The sequence below is a fragment of the Hippoglossus stenolepis genome, chromosome 16 (genome assembly GCF_022539355.2).
Source record: "Hippoglossus stenolepis isolate QCI-W04-F060 chromosome 16, HSTE1.2, whole genome shotgun sequence".
In the NCBI taxonomy this organism is placed as follows: Eukaryota; Metazoa; Chordata; class Actinopteri; order Pleuronectiformes; family Pleuronectidae; genus Hippoglossus; species Hippoglossus stenolepis.
Genome location: NC_061498.1, coordinates 5,696,375 through 5,714,603, shown reverse-complemented (window position 1 = coordinate 5,714,603; position 18,229 = coordinate 5,696,375). Strand labels below are relative to the sequence as shown.

The 18,229-nt window shown below is 45.5% G+C and overlaps 2 protein-coding genes across 4 annotated transcripts; both read right to left on the bottom strand.

Annotated features, from left to right (window-relative positions):
• LOC118123335 (ras-related protein Rab-26) lies at positions 1–4,304 on the bottom strand. The gene is made up of 3 exons (XM_035180683.2): positions 3,948–4,304; positions 833–943; positions 1–114 (listed from the first exon to the last, which is right to left on the bottom strand). The coding sequence occupies exons 1-3, from the start codon at positions 4,092–4,094 to the stop codon at positions 1–3; spliced, it is 372 nt and encodes a 123-aa protein (XP_035036574.2). The 5' UTR covers positions 4,095–4,304.
• A 162-nt stretch (positions 4,305–4,466) lies between these two features.
• On the bottom strand, positions 4,467–17,095 carry xylt2 (xylosyltransferase II). Of its 3 annotated transcripts, none has more exons than XM_035180560.2 (11): positions 16,911–17,095; positions 12,031–12,583; positions 11,263–11,438; positions 9,737–9,939; positions 9,404–9,484; positions 9,029–9,245; positions 8,552–8,728; positions 8,159–8,415; positions 7,855–8,050; positions 7,139–7,472; positions 4,467–6,877 (listed from the first exon to the last, which is right to left on the bottom strand). In XM_035180560.2, the coding sequence occupies exons 1-11, from the start codon at positions 17,082–17,084 to the stop codon at positions 6,555–6,557; spliced, it is 2,691 nt and encodes an 896-aa protein (XP_035036451.1). In that variant the 5' UTR covers positions 17,085–17,095; the 3' UTR covers positions 4,467–6,554. The 3 variants fall into 3 exon arrangements, with proteins under 3 accessions (XP_035036451.1, XP_035036453.1, XP_035036452.1); XM_035180562.2 differs by having other exon boundaries at positions 4,467–6,874; XM_035180561.2 differs by having other exon boundaries at positions 12,031–12,580.
• Between the last annotated feature and the right edge of the window lie 1,134 nt (positions 17,096–18,229).

Here is an 18,229-nt window from a genome sequence, read left to right as displayed (position 1 = left end):
TCAAAGACGAAGGCAGGTGCAGACATTCCCGAAGTGGATTTTCAGGTGCTGTCGTACCCCCTCCACTTTGGATCCAGCGTTCTCCTGCAGGGGTTCTGAACCTTGAATCACGCTCTGCCAAACGAACCCGAGCTAATTCAAAATGGCAGAGCCGATTTTATATACTTTCTCCCCAGATTTCCGGCTCCTCCGTGCCGCTCAGATTGGAGATGACACAAAGCCGGAGTTGTCAACCGACACAGCAGAAACCAAAATAATGCAGCAAATGAGTCGCGCATCTTTGCTGTTTGTCTCCTTTTGCCTCCACAGAGGGTGAACCCCCGCCCTGCACATGTCACAGAGCAGAAAAATCTGCCTTGTTTAAAACAGCTTTGTCTCAAACATCCAGCAGCAAACAGCCTGTCGCCATGACATTCATTAGTACTGCTCTCTTCACAGTAATTTAATCATAGCACTGGGATCATTAAATATAATAATGTACTCTCTATCAAGCACTCCTCCACACACACACAAACACACAGACACACACAAACAAGCACAAACTGAGTGTTAAGGATTGTAATGAATGCAGTGAAAAGATGCACCAACCCACACTGGAGAACAAAACTGATTCATGCTGCACTTCATTGACTCACTGAGGGAGTCAAAACCCCTCCACAGCCAGAGAGGATCTGCCCTGCTGTTACATGTCACGACTTCAGTGACGTGTCCTTCTCATAAATCGGGTGAGGTCAGCAACCCGGGGAAGTGGTGGAGGGAATGAAGGGAGGAAAGACAATGTGCGGGGAGGATGTGTGGAGGCTGTGTGGAGGACAGGAGAGTCGGGACTCACTGTGAAGCCGATGCCAACGGTAGCAGTGAAGGAGCCTGGGAGGAAGTTGCCCTGGTCGTACTGAACCAGCAGTGAGGTCTTGCCCACTCCGTTGTCTCCCACCAGGATCGTCTGCAGAGAGTCACAGAGTCACAGAGTCACAGAAAGGTGACCTGCATTCATTTGACAGCCATATAGATTATATAAAGACTACTAACTACTAATACTGACTTTTTATTCAACATTTCTATACAAAAAGTCATAATTTTATAAAAATCCATTTATTAATTCAAGGTTCTTAATCTTTTTGACATTTTGACACATTTTAAATATCATCACTTTCACTTGAGACATTTCTTCCGTGAACTTCTCAGGTTTCATTTAAATAACTTTGAGACAAATGGAGGTAAAACTAAGATTCCACAAAACGCATTAGACAAAAATATATACACATTTCTGTGACAGATTTTCTTCTTCTTATTTTTCTCTTCTCAAAAGATTAATCTAGTGAGACTTTACCTTGGAGTCACTAAACCAGGTTTGGTCCATCTCTACCTTTTTTATATAATAGTCATGCATCAGCTGGTAATACCTGCATGTTTCTTCTTAAATGCAGAACTTGTATTTATTCTGAAACATATTTCACGTCATTTTATTGCTAATATAAATCAAACCCCACTTGCACACCTATAAAAACAGTGGCGTCCCCTGTGAGAACCATCAGGTCACGATGCGTCACCCCAGTGGGGATCTGCCGTTTTGACACCACAGTGCTGGATGTAGGATTCAATCGGCCTTGTCGCCATGGTTATTGTCTCATTGGGAGCTGGTGGTCCAGCCTGGAGCTTCCTGGCAGCAGATGCTTGCCTCTTTTATTGAAATTTATCACCCACCCTCCTCCTCCTCCTCCTCCTCCTCCTCCTCCTCCTCCTCCTCCTCCAGCAGGCCAGCCCCGCTGTTTGCCTCTTATCTGCAGTTTCAAAGTGCCCACATACGGTGCAAGCTCTACAGCACACAACGCCCTGAAACCCACAATACCGTCACTTTTAATCACTGACATCCACGAGTTCTGCACTTTGGACTTTGCTCCTCCGTTAAAAACACAAGTTTATGACAGTTTAAGTTATTGAACGAGACGGAAATCAGACACTTTAAAGTGGATGTTGGCAGAAGCTCTAGGTGAAAATCTAAATCAATTTCTTTCTGCGAAAAAATACAGAAAAAAGCTTCAGAAATCAAGTAAATTTAGACAGTGGCCTTTTTAAACAAAGAGTGCAGGATATAAATAATGTTTGCATGGGATGCTTTTGTTTTATTTTGTGTTCTCGGCTACAGACGTTCGTGTGAGTCAAAGCAACAAAAAAAAGATCCTCAGATACAAATAATGCAGACCAGAGGCGAGCGTCTCTGTGGATGACTCACTGAGCGAAGGGGGAACTTGTTCAGTGTTAAGCTGCGTAATCAACATATTACTATTTTATGCCTCCTTCATCAAATTTAGATGTTGGCATGTCAAAGTGCTCTCAGGACTTAAGCTGTTGGAGCAGAGTGCAGCAGCGAGGGGGGGAGTTTATCTCCAGGAAGCACACAGAGACCTGTGACAGTGTGTATGTGTGTATGTGTGTGTGTGTGTGGGAGGGGGGGGTTACTGTGGCTGATGGCCCGACTGCAGGGACAGTGATGCTGCGTGTGTCTCCATGGCAACATGAGATTCCTCTGTGTTGTTTGGGTTAATCACAAGTCCCAGAGATCCGTCATAATGAGATAGTCACCAAGAAACTGCAGAGAGGAAACCCAACACTCTCATACACGTGTTCAGTAAATCCCTTTATTATCTCCACTTCTTATCGTTTGAGGGGAAAGGGTACATGGCCAGGTTACTGATGAACTGACATTTAGAGATTAACAGTCATTCACACTGGATCCTCAACTTTACTTCGCCTGCATGACGTTGGACCGTGGGGAGAAGGCGGATTGGCCGGTCGTCAAGGTTGAAACCCCGAACCATCTTGCTTTCGTTAGATATTATTGAATGAAAACAACATTTCTCCAGATGTTTGTATTTGCCATGTCCTCACTGTTCACTGTAAATAAAGATGGACGACATTACAGCTCCTCAGAAGCGAAGCCGAAGTATCTCCATCGTCAAAAAGTCAAAATCGCACGTCAAATAAATATTTTTTCAAAGGTGATTTGTCATCTTAGTTATTTCTTATCACACTGATGCGTGTTCAAGAGTGACATGTCATGATTGACAGCTGAGACCATCCCCCGACCACTGCTACACGGACTGTGGCTCCAAATGACGTCATCTGTCCAAGATGGCCGCGCTAGTATAACAGATATTTTGGCTTCATTTCTTGACAGAGAAAGGAAGTGGAGATGTGTGGTTCATCTTTATTTACAGTCTCGAGTCCACACACACACTAATGCATAGATTCCTCTGTGTTTCAAACATCTTATCATTGAAGAAGCCAGTGTTGTTTCCTTTCTTTCGTCCTAAGAGACACCAAAAACTAAAATAAGGTGTCATCTTGTCCAGTGAGTCCATATTTTTAAATTCCAATGCCTTTACATTAAGCCCTCATATTGAAAATATTACTTACATTAAAGGTATTATAGCAGAATTTTGAAAAAACACCTCCGTTTAATGCCTACACAATAAAGATCAGCTCTGACAAGAATATACACATATTTCTATAGTTTGTCATACAAGCGCTTGAAAGTTTATTGGATATTTAAATAACTGAGGACAATTTGGCCCATTTTAGCCTTCGAGAGGCTGGAGCCGTCTCTGCCCAGTTTGCTGTGGAGTTTCTGGCAGAATGTAACTTGGCAGAAACAACAAATGTAACCACGAGTTAAATTGCTGAGGAAGCAGGAGCCTGTTCTGGGCTCACACACAGTGCGACGCTTATTTAAATAATACTGGACCGTTGAGTTTTTTTTAGGGTCTTGAAGTTCTTGAAGGGATAAGAACACTGAGTCTGTAGAAAGAAGATCTTATTTGGTCGTTCATAGAGTGAATTATTAAATCCATCATCATAAACTTTACTAAATACATTTTCCCGGTTACAGATCCAGCGTCTGGATAGAAAGATAATTCTCATCCAAAGTAGTGCAAAAGAAGAATCACCTTATGCGTGAGGTCTTCATTGTAAGGGAAGGTTGTGGGTGTGTGTCCGTCCTCTGTGTCCGTGTCCACCGCAGATGATCCATACGCGCTGTCGGAGGAAGCCATCCCCACCTCCTCCTGCCGCGGTGCCACACTGGTGTCATCCATCTCGATGATTCTACCTGTCAGACGTCTAGACTTTCTAGAGAGGTGAAGGTTAAAACATCCCTCTTCTCCTGTTTTTATACAGTTGTTGGGTTTTTTTTTTCCCAGCCCGTCACTAATCGGCTGTTTATGTCCTCAACAAAAGTGACATCCAGTCCTCTGGATAAGCACAAATCTGACTAAATATTTATATGAAAGACTTCCGGTTGGAGACCACCGCTGAGTTGCAGCTTACAGTATTTATGAAGGAAAAACATGTTGAGCATTTTAAACAAGGGAAGCAACATAAACATGTCCAACCTCCTGCTTTTAAGTGGAAATCAAACAGAAGACAAACACGTAAACAGGAGACATTAAAATCACACGACCAAAACCTTCATATAAATGTTTTTTTTATTGAGTCATCAGTCAGGACGTCTAACTTATGAGCTTGTCCAGAGGCGTACAGCGACAAAGTTCCCCACTCATTCATCACAGCAGCACGGATGGAAACCTCAACATCCCACCCTCCTCCTCCTCCTCCAAACAGAAAAATGAATAAAAATAAAACAGGTCTGCATCAGATGTCACTGAACACGTGGACCGTCAAATACAACATAAGTAGTCAGCAGTTTTTAATGGTTTAACAGACACTTTTCTCTCATAATGTGTAGAAAAATAAAATCTGCTACGCTGATGACTCTGCTCGCTCGTCTCAATAGACCTGGGGTCTCACCGAAGCAGCTGTCCTGTGCAAGGTAAACAAGGTCACTTGAAAACTCATATGGTGGCCAACTACCACTAATGCAAAACTAAGACACAGACAGGGGGCTTCACTATCCTCTCGAAAGGCGTTAATTGCACATCTCTGGAAACTACTCTCCCGTATAAGCCATTTGTCTTCTCAGCTAAGTAAAAGGCAGCTTAGATTCTCATGATCACACTAAAATAAAAACTTTTAAAAACATACAGTGTACCGTTTACCATCGTTTGATTGGAGGACTTAAACAGTTGAAATGAAATGCACCTTTAGAAATGAAATGGGAATAAACAACCAGTGAGGTAAACAGAGCACACGAGTGACAATACTGCATTTTTAAACTGATATAACGGAGGAATAACGTACACGTCCAACCAGGTTTGTGGTTTGAAACTCTTGCATTTAAAAAGGAAAGTTGTGACATGTTGGGAAACACAAAGCAGGCAGTAGCTGTGTATGTAGTGTGTAAACATGAGGTTGGTTATAAATATTCTCATTGGATTTAACTCTCAGAAAGAAAAGGTATTTCCCAAAATGTCAAACGTTTCCTTTTGCTTTTCAGTTTCATCTCTCTTCCCTTTGCTAAACTGACTTTGATTTGGTAAAACCAAATTGTATTTAAGCTGCAACATAGGGAATATTTAAAATGAATGGTTAATATGCAGTTATTTTCACAATTTACTGATTAATCATCGGTTAAAGTCTGAGACGACGTCTTATTTTGTCCAAGCAGATATCAAATCTAGTGATGCAAGATTCTCACATTGAACTGGTAAATATTCAGTTTTTTCTTGTACAAAGATCAACTGATCAATCAATAGACAAATCGATTAATTGACAAGCTCGTTGCAGCTCTAAATGACTTGAGCATTGTCACATCATTAAACTAAACGATCTCAACTCGAGCTCCACTCACTCTGTTGTTTTGAAGACTTGGACCACACCACACATCCGTATCCGCCACACGGACGTGAAACCGAGCATCTTTTCAGCGATTGTTTTATCAACTTTATCTGAGGGTGATTTTTGAATGCAATGAGACCTAAGGAACCCGCTCTCTGTCTGTTTCCTTACTTTTCCTAACCCCAGTGACAGTCATGTATTTAAAGATGTGTCTGTGCAACAGGACGTCATGTGTGATTCGAACAGGTGACGTGACCCTGACTTTATAAACGTCTGCTCCTCGCACTGTAACCGAGTGACCTCTGTGTGACGCCATAGTCTTACAGTAAAGTGCACTTCATCTGTCTGCTCCACATGCTTACACGGTAATGCTTCAAAATAAGCACAATATCATGATTCAGAGGTTTCTGCTCTCCCTTGAAATGAAGATCGAGGCGCAGCGAGGAGCCCCGACTCGAGTTTTAACAACCGCTTTCTGGTTCTTTCAACGCAGAGGAAAACTGAAACCTGTGTGCAACAACACATCTGGCATCCATGTAACCGTTCAGCAAACAATGACACAAGTCTTCGCTTGCGATCTTCTATGTGCAAATATCCAGCAGTCGAATCCTCCGCTTTCTCGTCTGCATCACCAAAGAAAGTCCCGACTCCTCAGTGCAGAAAGTTTTCTTGTGGTTGTTTATGTGCCCCGGAGCTCTGAGCCGACCTTGGGGGCAAAATCCGGTTCACACAGGTTCTCCTGGATCTCCCTAGTGTAGGTCCAGCTCTCCCTCTTTCTTCCTGTGTATGTGTTACAGTCTACATTCTCTCCTCTCTTGGGGCTACCTGATACGCCCGTCACTTTTGACAGGGCCCAGTTCCGACTTGGGGTCCGGGGACAGAGAGCTCCAGGAGGTTTTGGAGCAAGGTCCCAGTGCTGGGCAGGAGGAAGTCTGTGTGGTGCACAGGTTGCCCATAACCCAGAAGGTCCTCACACCACTGTCCACCCACTCTTCAAGGGGCAGACCCACGAGCTGGGCTTTACGCTGGGCCTCCCGCATGGCAGGCTCCTGGGGAGGCAGCTTCAGCATGGAGCTCAGCTGCTGGAAACTCTGCTCCAGGTACATGTTCCCCGGAGGACCTGCATGGAGCCAGCTGTCCTCTTCTGGACGGGACATTCATGTTCGCAGACAAAGAGAAAATGAAAGAGGGGAAATCCATCACATCACTTATCACATATATCTCATATTAATGAATACTGTAGTGATAGCCTGAATAATTTATGAACAAGAATATGGAAATATGTTCATTAATGCCTGGTGTCTTTATTAGACTTGGTAGAATGTACTGACAGACACATTGTTGGATTTGATTTAAAGAAAATAAGAAAAGGATGGACTATTATGAGTGTTATCCTCAAACTCACCTTTGCGTAGTGGCTCCTTATCTTTGAAGGTTAGCGGCATGACAAGGAAACGAACTTCTGCCACGCGCTCCCATTGCTTTAACACCCGCACTGTCCAGGTCCCGGGCCGCAGGGGGCGCTGCAGCGGCGGTTTGTACTGGGTGTACTCTGCATCCACATCCACTGTGATGTCGTACGACGACGCCACCACCAGAGCCGGGTCGAGCCACACGATAGTGGCTGTGAGGTTGGGACCACGGGCCCAATTCTGGACTGCCAGCGGTTCATCCAGAGGTCCGATCACCCCACCGAAGTTACGGAAGATTCTCTCTTTGGGATCCCACTCTGTGCCGATCTGTCGGGGAGAAACAAAAAGATTCAGTCAGTACCGTCCTGAAATAACAGTGTGTAATGTGGCCCAGTAAAGCGAAACAATGTCTCCTACATTTTGAGCACTAGAGGACAAGGTAAATGAATGTGTTAGAACTTTCTGCACTCACCATCCTCCCAATATTAATCTTTAAACCTAATTAATCTTCAAAGTTCAGCTGTGGTCAGATCAAGCCCTGATCCTATCACCACAGTCTTTACATATCAGGGAGAGAATCTTTCTACGCAGCGGTTTTCTTAAGGGGGCCTTCATCTTTAAGGCTGAAGGATATACATGTTATTTTAAGAATAAGGATCTATCATAAGTCACGCACAAGGGAAGAGCTTCTCCCCCAGAGGGCACTTACTTCCAGATTCTTCAGCCTTTCAAACTCTTTCAGGTTCTTCTCGAGAACGAACGAGGCCTGCGGCACTGCCCACATCTCCAGCGTCTCCCTGACCTTTGACCCCACAGCCTGAGTTTCCTGACGCACCACGTACCCTTGGAAATGGTCGTCATAGAAGTACAAGTGTACCGATAGAGGGTAGCCTACTGGTTCAAACCTAATGTGAGGGAATACATAATCCATTAATAACAAATGAAAGTAATGTGTATTTAATTTAATAGAGGAATATACTGTATCAGCCACAGTACAAAGACAAACTTCCTACCTGCAGGACTCCACATTGCTCTGAGCCGTGGCCAGATTCTTCAGACCCAGGCGAAAGAAAGAAGTGTAAGCAGTGAGAGCCACGTCCCTGAGAGAGCCGACGCTGTCCGACTGCTCGAACACGCTCTCCCAGTACGCCTTGATGGCGATGGTGCCCGGAGCGTACTGGCCGTAGAGGTGAGTGTCCAGGATGTCTATGGCCTCTTGGTTCACCGACGACTCAAATTTACGGGCAAAGAATGTGGGACGGGTCAGTTGCTGTCGAAGAGAAAGCGAGAAAGGGCGAAAATGAACCAAACTGGTTGTAAAATAAACCTGTAAGAAAGTGGAACTTGAAGACAGGAGACAAAACAGGTTGGAGTTGGGGTTCTGTGCTACACTCTGGCTCCCTTACCTGTATCCGGATGAGGTCTTGCGGTTTGAAATCATTGGGCGAGCAGCCACACCAGTCGACAATGTGCTTGTACTGACATTTACAGCCAAGCTTACGATTCCAGTTGGTGACCCGCAGGTTGTTGTCCACCAGGCTGTCACACATGTGACTGTTCCCCAGCACCGTGTGGAAGAAAGACTGGGGAGAAAGTGCTGGGGTCAATACAATATTTCTGCTGTGCAACACAACAAAGAGGGTGAAGATACTGTGCCTAAACGGTTTCTAACGCACCTTCTTCAGATTGCAAAATGTCGTGCATGTATAGCATCGAGCGACAGCGAACAAACCACTGAGAAATTGAACCACGCAGTCAGATAAATGCTAATAAACCCTCCTCTCGTCTGGCATCTCTGCTGCACACTACGCCCCAAAAGCTTTAAATATTACATTATCTCTGCTAAATACAGGATATAAACAGACCACCTGAGGCCCACTTACCTCAGCGGGGAGCAGGGCGTAGGAATAGAACTGCTTCAGCCCTGTAACCAGGTCATCCTGGGAGTTGATGACATACTCCACAAAGCGGCGGGTGAGCGCAAACCAATCAGAGCCACCTGAGACCTCCAGGCCTTCTGGTATGCCGCGCTCCCCGAGGCGCCACATGTGGTTGTCACACTCGTGGAAGAGGCGGTCGAGGCCCTGCTTTTTAATGAACCTGGGAAACAGAATAGTGATATATAAATAATAAATGATCACATGAGTTTGCACAGACATCCATGAAAGGCTAAATGTTTTATTTAATTTGCCGCCTTCTTGTTTATATATTATGAGATGTGTTTTTATGGATTTGTGTTGAAGCTATAGCATCCTCACCGTGCATTCTCTCTCCCGTGTGACTTGAGGAAGTTCTTGTCTCTGTGCTGCGACAGGAAAGCCACCAGTTCATCATTGGTCCTGCAGGGGGGTGTGAAGGTGAGTAATAAAAAGGAATACAGGTTAGGTCTAGAGGACTCTTTGGAAATAAAGGGCTTGAACAAGTGTGGTGCTGGTTGACAAAATCAACAACTTTGAGGAAAAATAACAAAAAGCACCACAAAGTTTAAAGGCAGTGCGAAGATTCTCAGACATAACTGGTATGTTTTTGTTTTGTCTTTGTTTTATTGAGGTTATCCAAATCTCCACTGTTACTGCATATGGCCGACCAACCTGGTGGGGAAGTCTGTGGCGCTGAGATTGACGAAAAAATCCCATTTCCAGTCCATCATGGAGAGCAGGTCCTGCATGCTGCGTAGGTAAGCCTTCAGGAGGCTGGCACCCCCCCAGATGGTGATCATCCTCCAGGGCGTGGCTCGCACATTTGGGAACTGCTGGGCGATCTGCAGGACCTCGCGGTGCAAGTAGCCGGACCGCTGGAGGATTTAAAAGCAAAAGGTCGAACGGTTACACGAGTTGCGTTTCTGCATCACCGGTGTAATCCAGTTTTAGCTGTGTTACAGTTCTGCAGCTGCCACTGTGCCAGGACAACCACACAAAGCTGGCTTACGCTGAAAGAGAATCCGATCCGAGAGGAACACAAGTCACATGGTGCTTTCTACTGCGCATAAAACAATCAGAATAAGCCATTTTTGCCTCGTGGTAGGTTGACTGCTTCTTTCTTTAAGTGGCTGTAGGTGACAGCGAGACAGAAACAAATGAACTAAGCTTAGAGGACAGTCTGGAGGGAACTGCAGAGGAGGGATTCGACATCAGCAGGGAATAGAGGCTGAGATGGAGAAAGTCAAAGAGCTGACAGGTATTCAAGCTTTAAGCAGATGCATTAAAAGTGGTGAAAGATACAGTGAGCATGTGTGACCATGTGTGTGAGGACTGCAGGAAACCAAAATCTGTGGGTTCAAAATTCCTCATTTCAACTTAATCGGTTGGTTGATTATTTACCAGCCGATTAACCAACATGTAACCTACTCTGAACTGTATTAAATAAAGAGAAAGGATTTGCCAAGACTATGTGGGTGACCTGATTGTGTTCAGAAAGGAGAGCAACAGAGTGACAATGATCCTGAACTCACACTCCTCACTGGCATACAGCAGGAAAAAAGGAAAGACGTATGATAGTGAAGTGCAGACGAGTGATTCCAGTACACGACCTGTTTTAGAGCCTCATCTCTCAAACAGGCTTTTGCCTCAGAGATGGATGAGGTCTGGCTGGCACCTTGTCTGTGATTGTGTCTGTGGTGTGTCTGTCCTACTGACTCCTTATTCATCACTGCCTCCGGTGAGCCGCTCCACCGCCCCTTGGCAGCAGAACAGGTTGGACTCTGTAACCTTTCCGGCTGCACAGGTGCACTGACAGCAGGCGCCTGCACCTCTGCTGTCCGCGCTCCACACACCTGAGGTCCCGGCCTCGCCATCAGCAGCCACACATTTGTCTTTCGCCTTCCAACTGCACATGACAGCAGACCTTTCCTCCACTAAATCCAGCCCCTAAGAATAACCACTCTTCGCTCTATCCAGGCTAATCCCCTTTACCATACTGTGAGACCCGTGGGATAAATATAACCTTCATAATGCAGGAAGACCTAACCGGTTCAAGCTTGGTGGTGAGCTCAGTGCAGCAGGCACCAAGCAGGGATGTTCAGCTTTAGCATGGATAAACAATACCGTAGGTCCCAATCACCAGGATGTTGCACAAGCACATCGCAGAGAACGTACAGTAGTGAATGAACTGGGATTACCTTGTCTACATGGATGTAGTAGTAGTGGTCACGGTGGTAAATGGCTTTGATGAGACGCTTGAGCTGCCGTATGGCTCGGCCGTGGACCATCAGAACAAAAGCCACCCTGATGGGGTTCTCCACTTTGGACAGGCTGTTGTCCAGCTCGCCAACGGCCTGAACCGGATTTATTATACCTGAACAAAGAGGATGCAGGAATTGAGGATTCAAGAGTTGTTGTTCAATGGTTCACAGTCGGCTGTATAATGGGTTTAAATCAGAAGTGGACTTTTTTAAAAAAGGCATTAAAATATTGTCTTTGTTACTTCATTTTTTTAGATTCCCTCAAACAAGCTTCCCACGCACACATGCTGCCAAGTGTGTTCACTGGAATGCACAACTCAGCCAGAGGCGTGGGCTCAGCGGTCTGCTCAACTACATCCCTTAAACTATTCTATAATCGTGTAGTAAATGTACACACAAGTTCGCTGGATAGAAAATGAGACATGTGCAATGCAATTGGCTGCTTATGATTCTAACTCACTTAGTGTAGATTAATAAGTCTAATGTCTGTTATTAGTATTTTAATAAAATCCTTCTGACTCATAAATGTACATTTATGATCTCTGAGTTAGGATTTTGTTGATGTATCATTTCATTCATTTGAAAATAAATCAGTAAATGAAAATGAAACCAATAAATGATCAGAAAGTTCAGTGTGTAAACTACTTCATCATCATCATCATCATCATCATCAAACCATCTGAGTTCACTTTAAAAGCTTCTCACCGAGCTGGGGGCAGAACTGAGGAAGGGCGTTTGGCATGAGCAGACCAGCCTGATGCTGGCACACGAGGTTGGCGATCTCTTGTCGGCACTGCTGGGACCCAGCGCGATGGAGGGCGGAGAGGGCGTCCTTGCCTATGATGTCGCACTTGGGCACAAAGTCACTGCTGGGGGCTTGGTGTGCCCCGTCCACACTGCCCGGCTCCCCTGGAATGGCGGCGGCAGCAGCAGCAGGTAGCTTAACTGCCCCATCCGCGCCTCCTCGGGTCTCGCTAAAGTTGCGGCTGCTTGACAGGTCAGGGGGGATGACACCATCCATTCCAGCGCCCGTCATCACCCGCTCCTGAGGAGACTTCTGCTTGATGCTGGGCTTCCCTCCTCGCCGGCTGGTTCCTCTCCTCAGCGCGCTGGCTGCTGTGCCCCCTGTCCTCTCCAGCCTGGCGCTCCATCTGCCCTTGTTCCTCACTGACAGAGAGTTTTGTTTCTCCCAAAGTGCGGGGTCTCTCTTGGGGTCCTGGCTGTTGTGGTCTGGCAACTTAGACCGTCGTGATTTCTTCTGAGGAGAAAGAGAGGGGAAGAGAAGAAAGCAGGACAGAGAGCGAGGGAGAGAGGAAAAGAGGGGGAGAGAGAGGCATTGAATAAAAATATGATTCTGTTTCCATCCCATAAGAACATCCTGGACAAACACCACTGAGAAGAGGCGTTGATTCCCAATCCAAGAATGACATAAGGTAAACAAAGACCTGCAATGACACCACAGCAGACAGAGCCCCTGAGGGAAGGATGTGTTTACTTGGTTTTGTTTTTTATCCCAATTTCTCTGATCTGGGTTATTTTTAGCTCAGCCTCCTCCTTTTTGTGAAGCTAATCTGCAAAAAGCAGAGCTCTCACACACACACACACACACACACACACACACACACACACACACACACACACACACACACAAATCACTGCAGAAACCTCAACAAACCCATGTCTGTAACCCCTGGCAAAAACTGCAAAGAAGGTGTAAACACAGGTGCGTGTGTTCACAAACCCTTCACACACACAGGGAAACGGCATGAGTGTCAGACGTTAAGGAGGTTACATAGAGAATCCTTGTATTTATTTCAGGCAATAGACACATTAAACTCTGAGCAATCTAAAATTTTGTTTTGGCTGTAAGATCCTAAGTCGAGGGAGTGTTTGTCATGGTTGTGGATCAGTGAAAAATATAAATATATCAGGCAAATCCAAGATAAGAGTTGAGCTGTGTGTTTCCCCAACAGGAAAAAAAAGTTTGAACATGAATAAAAAGCAGGACTAATTAAATAAACCTAATGTTACTTCTCCATTACTTCCTCTGTTGTATTTCTGTGTCCCGAGTACACAGTTTGGCTTCAAAGCGAGAACACGGAGAGAATCAGTCTCACTGGAGCACAAATCACACCTCCAAAAACGGAAGGCAAAAAAAATTAAATAACAGTACGTAGACTGTTTTTTAAAAATCTTCTAGCCAAACCACGTTATGCTTTGGCACCGCAGAATACTGGATCACACCAAAAAGCCCTTCCGAGAGGAGGAAGCAGGGAGAGAAGCGAGTGGGCTGAGAGCTTTCTGCTTCTGTCAGACGGCCGGCTCGCTCGCCTCATGCCGCTGGAACGTCGACAGCCCAGAGACGGTGGGAACAGAGGAGGGGGCTGGAGCCAGATAATGCACTGCCAATGAACCTGCTGCCAACTAGTACAGCACAGTCAGCCACTGATTGCCAACTACACCCTGAATCCCCATTACAGTGGGCACGGTAGAGTCCAGATACAGTTTAGTCTGGGGAGCTTCTTTCAGGGAGTTTACAAACCAAGTTATTCGTTTTGTGGAACACATTTGAGTGGTGTTAATAAACTCACCTTTCAAGCCATGCAGTATATTCTAATCAGAGCGTGTCAAAGTGACAGCACTGGCCTTCAATCTAAAATAATTAAAGTCCAACAGCACCTGAAAGTGACGTGAAGAAAGCAGCTTTTACAATCACACGTTATTGCAGTGCAATGAGTGCATGTAAATGGATTTTCAAATTTCTGCCTTTATCATTTTTCTGTGCATGTAAAATGGCTTGTTAGTTAAACAACAAAGCTAGAAAACAACAGTAAGGATAAGACCGCTGTTTGCAGCAGTGTCTATTAAAAATAATAATAATAATTCTGTTTTTGATCTCAATTACCAACTGAATCATAAAGCATAATATTTTTGAAAATTGTATGCATTTTTCTTTCCATCAGTAGGACCTTTTCTTTCCGTGGTGGCTCACAGCTACAAAAGTAATATGTAAACTATGTGTGAAGAACATGCTGTCTCACTTTTGTCAGCTAACATTGATTAAAAAAAGAAAACTTGCTGCTTTCGTAAATGTTCTCATACAGAAGACAAGCGCACAGCGGCTGGGGGGGGGCCAACGCCTTTCCTTATCACCCGATTTCACAGCTTTTAATTAACACCATCATGTCAAAAATGTATTGATTCAAAAGAAAGCTGCGCTGCCTCTTTACTTTCCAATTAAAGTTGAGTGAAACCGTATCAGCGTCGCCATCTGCTGAAGTGAGAAGCAGCAGCAGCAGCAGTAACAGCAGCAGCAGGCACCCGTCTCTGCAGGAAAGTGTGGGAAAGCAGAGGGTGATACAAGGATGACAGAGTTGTCATCCTCTCTCCTGAAAATCCTTTCCCTCTTCCATACAGGGGCTTTATTTTAATGCGTGTGGCATTCACAGCAAGACACCGATTAGAGCAGATGTGAGCTAAAGCGGCACACAGAGGGACACCAGCCTCGCTCGCTCATGCTCTGTTCAGAGGTGAATTATTGATTATTCATTCTAAATATATATGACAACTGTCAAATATCCAAAGACCCTGTGCACTGCTATTTGCATAGATTTCTGCCGGCTCCATGAAACGCTGACATGAAGCAGCAGTGTCACGATTCCCAAGCCTGAACTCACAGGAGAACGAATGAGACACGTTTTAACCATAAAAGAAAGAAAGAGAACAATTTGTGCAGATTCTCTTTTTGGTTCTTATTCTTTCCCTATAAACCAACATGCGTTTGTCTGAGAAAGCAAATCTTGATTTCTAAAAATGTCTCTACAGACCTATCTCAGCTACAGTTAACCACAAACCCCTTTACACATTTTTCTGTATCTTTGCTGAGACATGTTTAAACCTGCACCTGATGAAGCAGCCGAGAGCCCTGAGGCTGGTGAAGCAAACAGGTGGTAGAGGTTAAAATGAACAGCACTTCTGCAAAATGATGAAGGACATGTTGGAGTTCCTGTTTTACAGTTACAATTCCATGTTCAAGTGTGGACAAAGTAAATGATTTCTTCATCTGGGCTGGTGTAATTCATGTTAACATATAGCTGCAAACTGTCAGGAACCTGGGAATTAACCTTTGACTTTACTATAAGCTCATAGCTTTAACCAAAATGGTCCACAGCAAATCATTTCAACGCTCGACCCAAGGGACTGACTACAGAATCATGACCCTTCATTTCCCTCCTTTAAGGGTCAAACTGTCCCAAACGTAGCCTCGGTTACATCTGCTGCCTGCTGCCTGCCCATCAGACACAGAACTGCAAACTATCCAGGACCCGTGGAACTTTCTCAGGACTTTGTCTTTCACATATTGAGAACAAAGGAGGAGATTGTCCATGTCGAACATTCAAAACAATAGGAAAAAGGTCTCTTAGGTTTTGCGTCTGTCACGTGTTAGAAGATTAATCAATGTGTCTACTCGCTCGTGGTAAAATCTCCGGACATAATCCTGCTGTACGTGCACGTGGGCTCACTCTGACATTATCTGGAGTTGTTACTGGAGGTTTGAACTCCAGAGAATGTCGGGAACAAGGAGAAGATCTGGAGGTCAGAGCATGTCTGAAAGTAGCTCATGTTGAAAGGAATATACCAACTTATCACACCATGACCGTGAGGCAGCACGCGTCCCACTTCAGGCTACAACTTGCATTCCTGTGGCTTTATCAGTACTAACACACACACACACACACACACACACACACACACACACACACACACACACACACACACACACACACACCTTAGTGTGAGGAAACAGACAGTGCCCCAGGTAGCCCCAGGTAGCCCCCCCCCTCCTCCTCCTCCTCCAGGTGTGCGAGAGAGACACAGAGATAAGTTTCTCACAGAGGAGGAAACTCTCTACTTAACTTTAACCTTCATCTCCCTCTCTGGGTGAGGAGGGTGAGGAGGGTGAGGAGGGTGAGGGTCTGAGCAGAACAGAGGGTATATGAGTAACAACACTGAATAATAACCATATGAAACAGATCCTGGATCTGCTGGGACAGTGACTCGTCAGTGAGTCTCACACAAAGTTGCATCACTTCATAGAGCTGCTCTTCTTCTTCATCTTCTTCATCTCCGTGTGATTCCATCGTCACATTTCTTCGCAGCACAGGGACTCGAAATGAAATGTAAACACAGAGCAAAGCTGCTGCCGCTTAAACGAGCCACACACCGGAGAACCGGAGCTGTCACAGCCGCTAATCCCGGTTATTAGCGCGTGTGTTTGATGCCGCGGCCAGTGACAGACAGACAGGACGGAGAGGGGACAGACAGGGAGGAACAGACAGAGGGACAGACAGACAGACAGGAGAGAACAGGACAGGTCCGGCTGTAGTGAAATGTCTCGCTGCGCACCCCCCACCCCCCCACATCCCCAGTAGCCTGCTAACGTAGCTAGCCTCGGTTAGCCTCTCCGTATCACAACACACGGATGAGCTGAGCTAAGCTAAGCGCTAACGGCGACCCCAGCCGCTGCCGTGCCCCGGACAAATAACCGGGGGCTGCGGGCAGGGGGGGGGAAGACAGTCGCTCACCTCGGCCTCGCCCTCCTCCAGGCTCCGCAGGCTCCATACGACCAGACCCTGGACCAGGAGGATGGTTAACGCGGCGGCGATCGCGAGTCTGTACCGTCGGAGCAGTTTCTGTACCCGAGCGCTGGCCACCATCTTTACCACCGCCGCGCGACCGGGAGCGCGGCCACGGCGCATACTGAGCTGCGCGGGCACGCGGCGGCGCTCGCCATCCGCAGGTTGGTCAAAGTTTGGAGAGAAAGTTTTTAATAGATGGATGGATGAGAGAGAGAGAGAGAGAGAAATAGAGAGAGAGAGACAGACAGACAGACAGACAGACAGATAGATAGATAGAGACAGACAGACAGACAGACAGACAGACAGAGAGAGAGAGAGAGAGAGAGAGAGAGAGATAGAGAGATAGATAGATAGATAGATAGATGAATAGATAGATAGATAGATAGTAGAGAGAGAGAGATAGATAGATAGTAGAGAGAGAGAGAGGAGAGAACAGACAGACAGACAGACAGACAGACGATAGATAGAGAGACAGAGAGAGAGAGAGAGAGAGAGAGAGAGAGACAGACAGATAGATAGATAGAATAGCTTTCTGAATCAAAGCTATTCTATTCCTTTGAGTGAATTGGGTTGAGTTTCTTCTCTAATGCAGACCCAGGTGAACTGGAGAGGTCAACCGTGCAGTGACCTGCTGCTTCCCCACCATGGGTCAGGATTAACCCTCTAGGAGGCCGAGTTGTCAGGACACTATTGACCTGCTGACCCCCAGTCCCCCAGAAACAAAGCAGTGCACTATACGGAAACAGTCAATCGACAAGTTAATTAAGGCAACAACTTCAGTACGATTAAAATATTCAAGTGAAAATAGTTGTTGGTTGCTCTTCTGGTATGATGGAAAAATTCTACTCTTTGACACATGAAACAGAACTTCCTCGACGTAGGTTATAATACAGTTTCTCTTTCTTTTTTTTTATTCAGGCTTCATCTTTAGACATTAGAGTCCCTCTTGTGTCTCCGGACCTTACAACATATGTCTCACCATGAGGCCTTTTTGAGCTGTTCCCTGTATCAACAGACTGAAGTTTGGGGGTTGACTTCCTTCTCTTCGGGAAATTACAACAGCAGATCCGATTTCTCCCTGCTGCCTTCGGTCCATTATAAAATGTACTGATTAGTCTTATGGGCCAAAGTGTATATAGTTCATACTGAGGAGCTCTGTGCTGCTGCCTGTTAAATGTGCATTAGAATGACAGGGTGCATATATTATATTGTCCAATAACCTATTTCAATTTGGTGATTTGATGCCTTGTAGCTTAATGGCCACT

Coding starts and splice junctions, on each gene's coding strand:
- LOC118123335 (XM_035180683.2), bottom strand. CDS start 4,094: ATGGATGACACCAGTGTGGCACCGCGGCAGGAGGAGGTGGGGATGGCT. Junction 944..3,947: donor ATGAAGACCTCACGCATAAG/GTGATTCTTCTT, acceptor GACTCTCTGCAG/ACGATCCTGGTGGGAGACAA. Junction 115..832: donor CCGTTGGCATCGGCTTCACA/GTGAGTCCCGAC, acceptor TTCGTTTGGCAG/AGCGTGATTCAAGGTTCAGA.
- xylt2 (XM_035180560.2), bottom strand. CDS start 17,084: ATGCGCCGTGGCCGCGCTCCCGGTCGCGCGGCGGTGGTAAAGATGGTG. Junction 9,485..9,736: donor GCCACAGACTTCCCCACCAG/GTTGGTCGGCCA, acceptor ACCCCCCTGCAG/GACCAATGATGAACTGGTGG. Junction 7,473..7,854: donor AAAGGCTGAAGAATCTGGAA/GTAAGTGCCCTC, acceptor TCTCCCCGACAG/ATCGGCACAGAGTGGGATCC.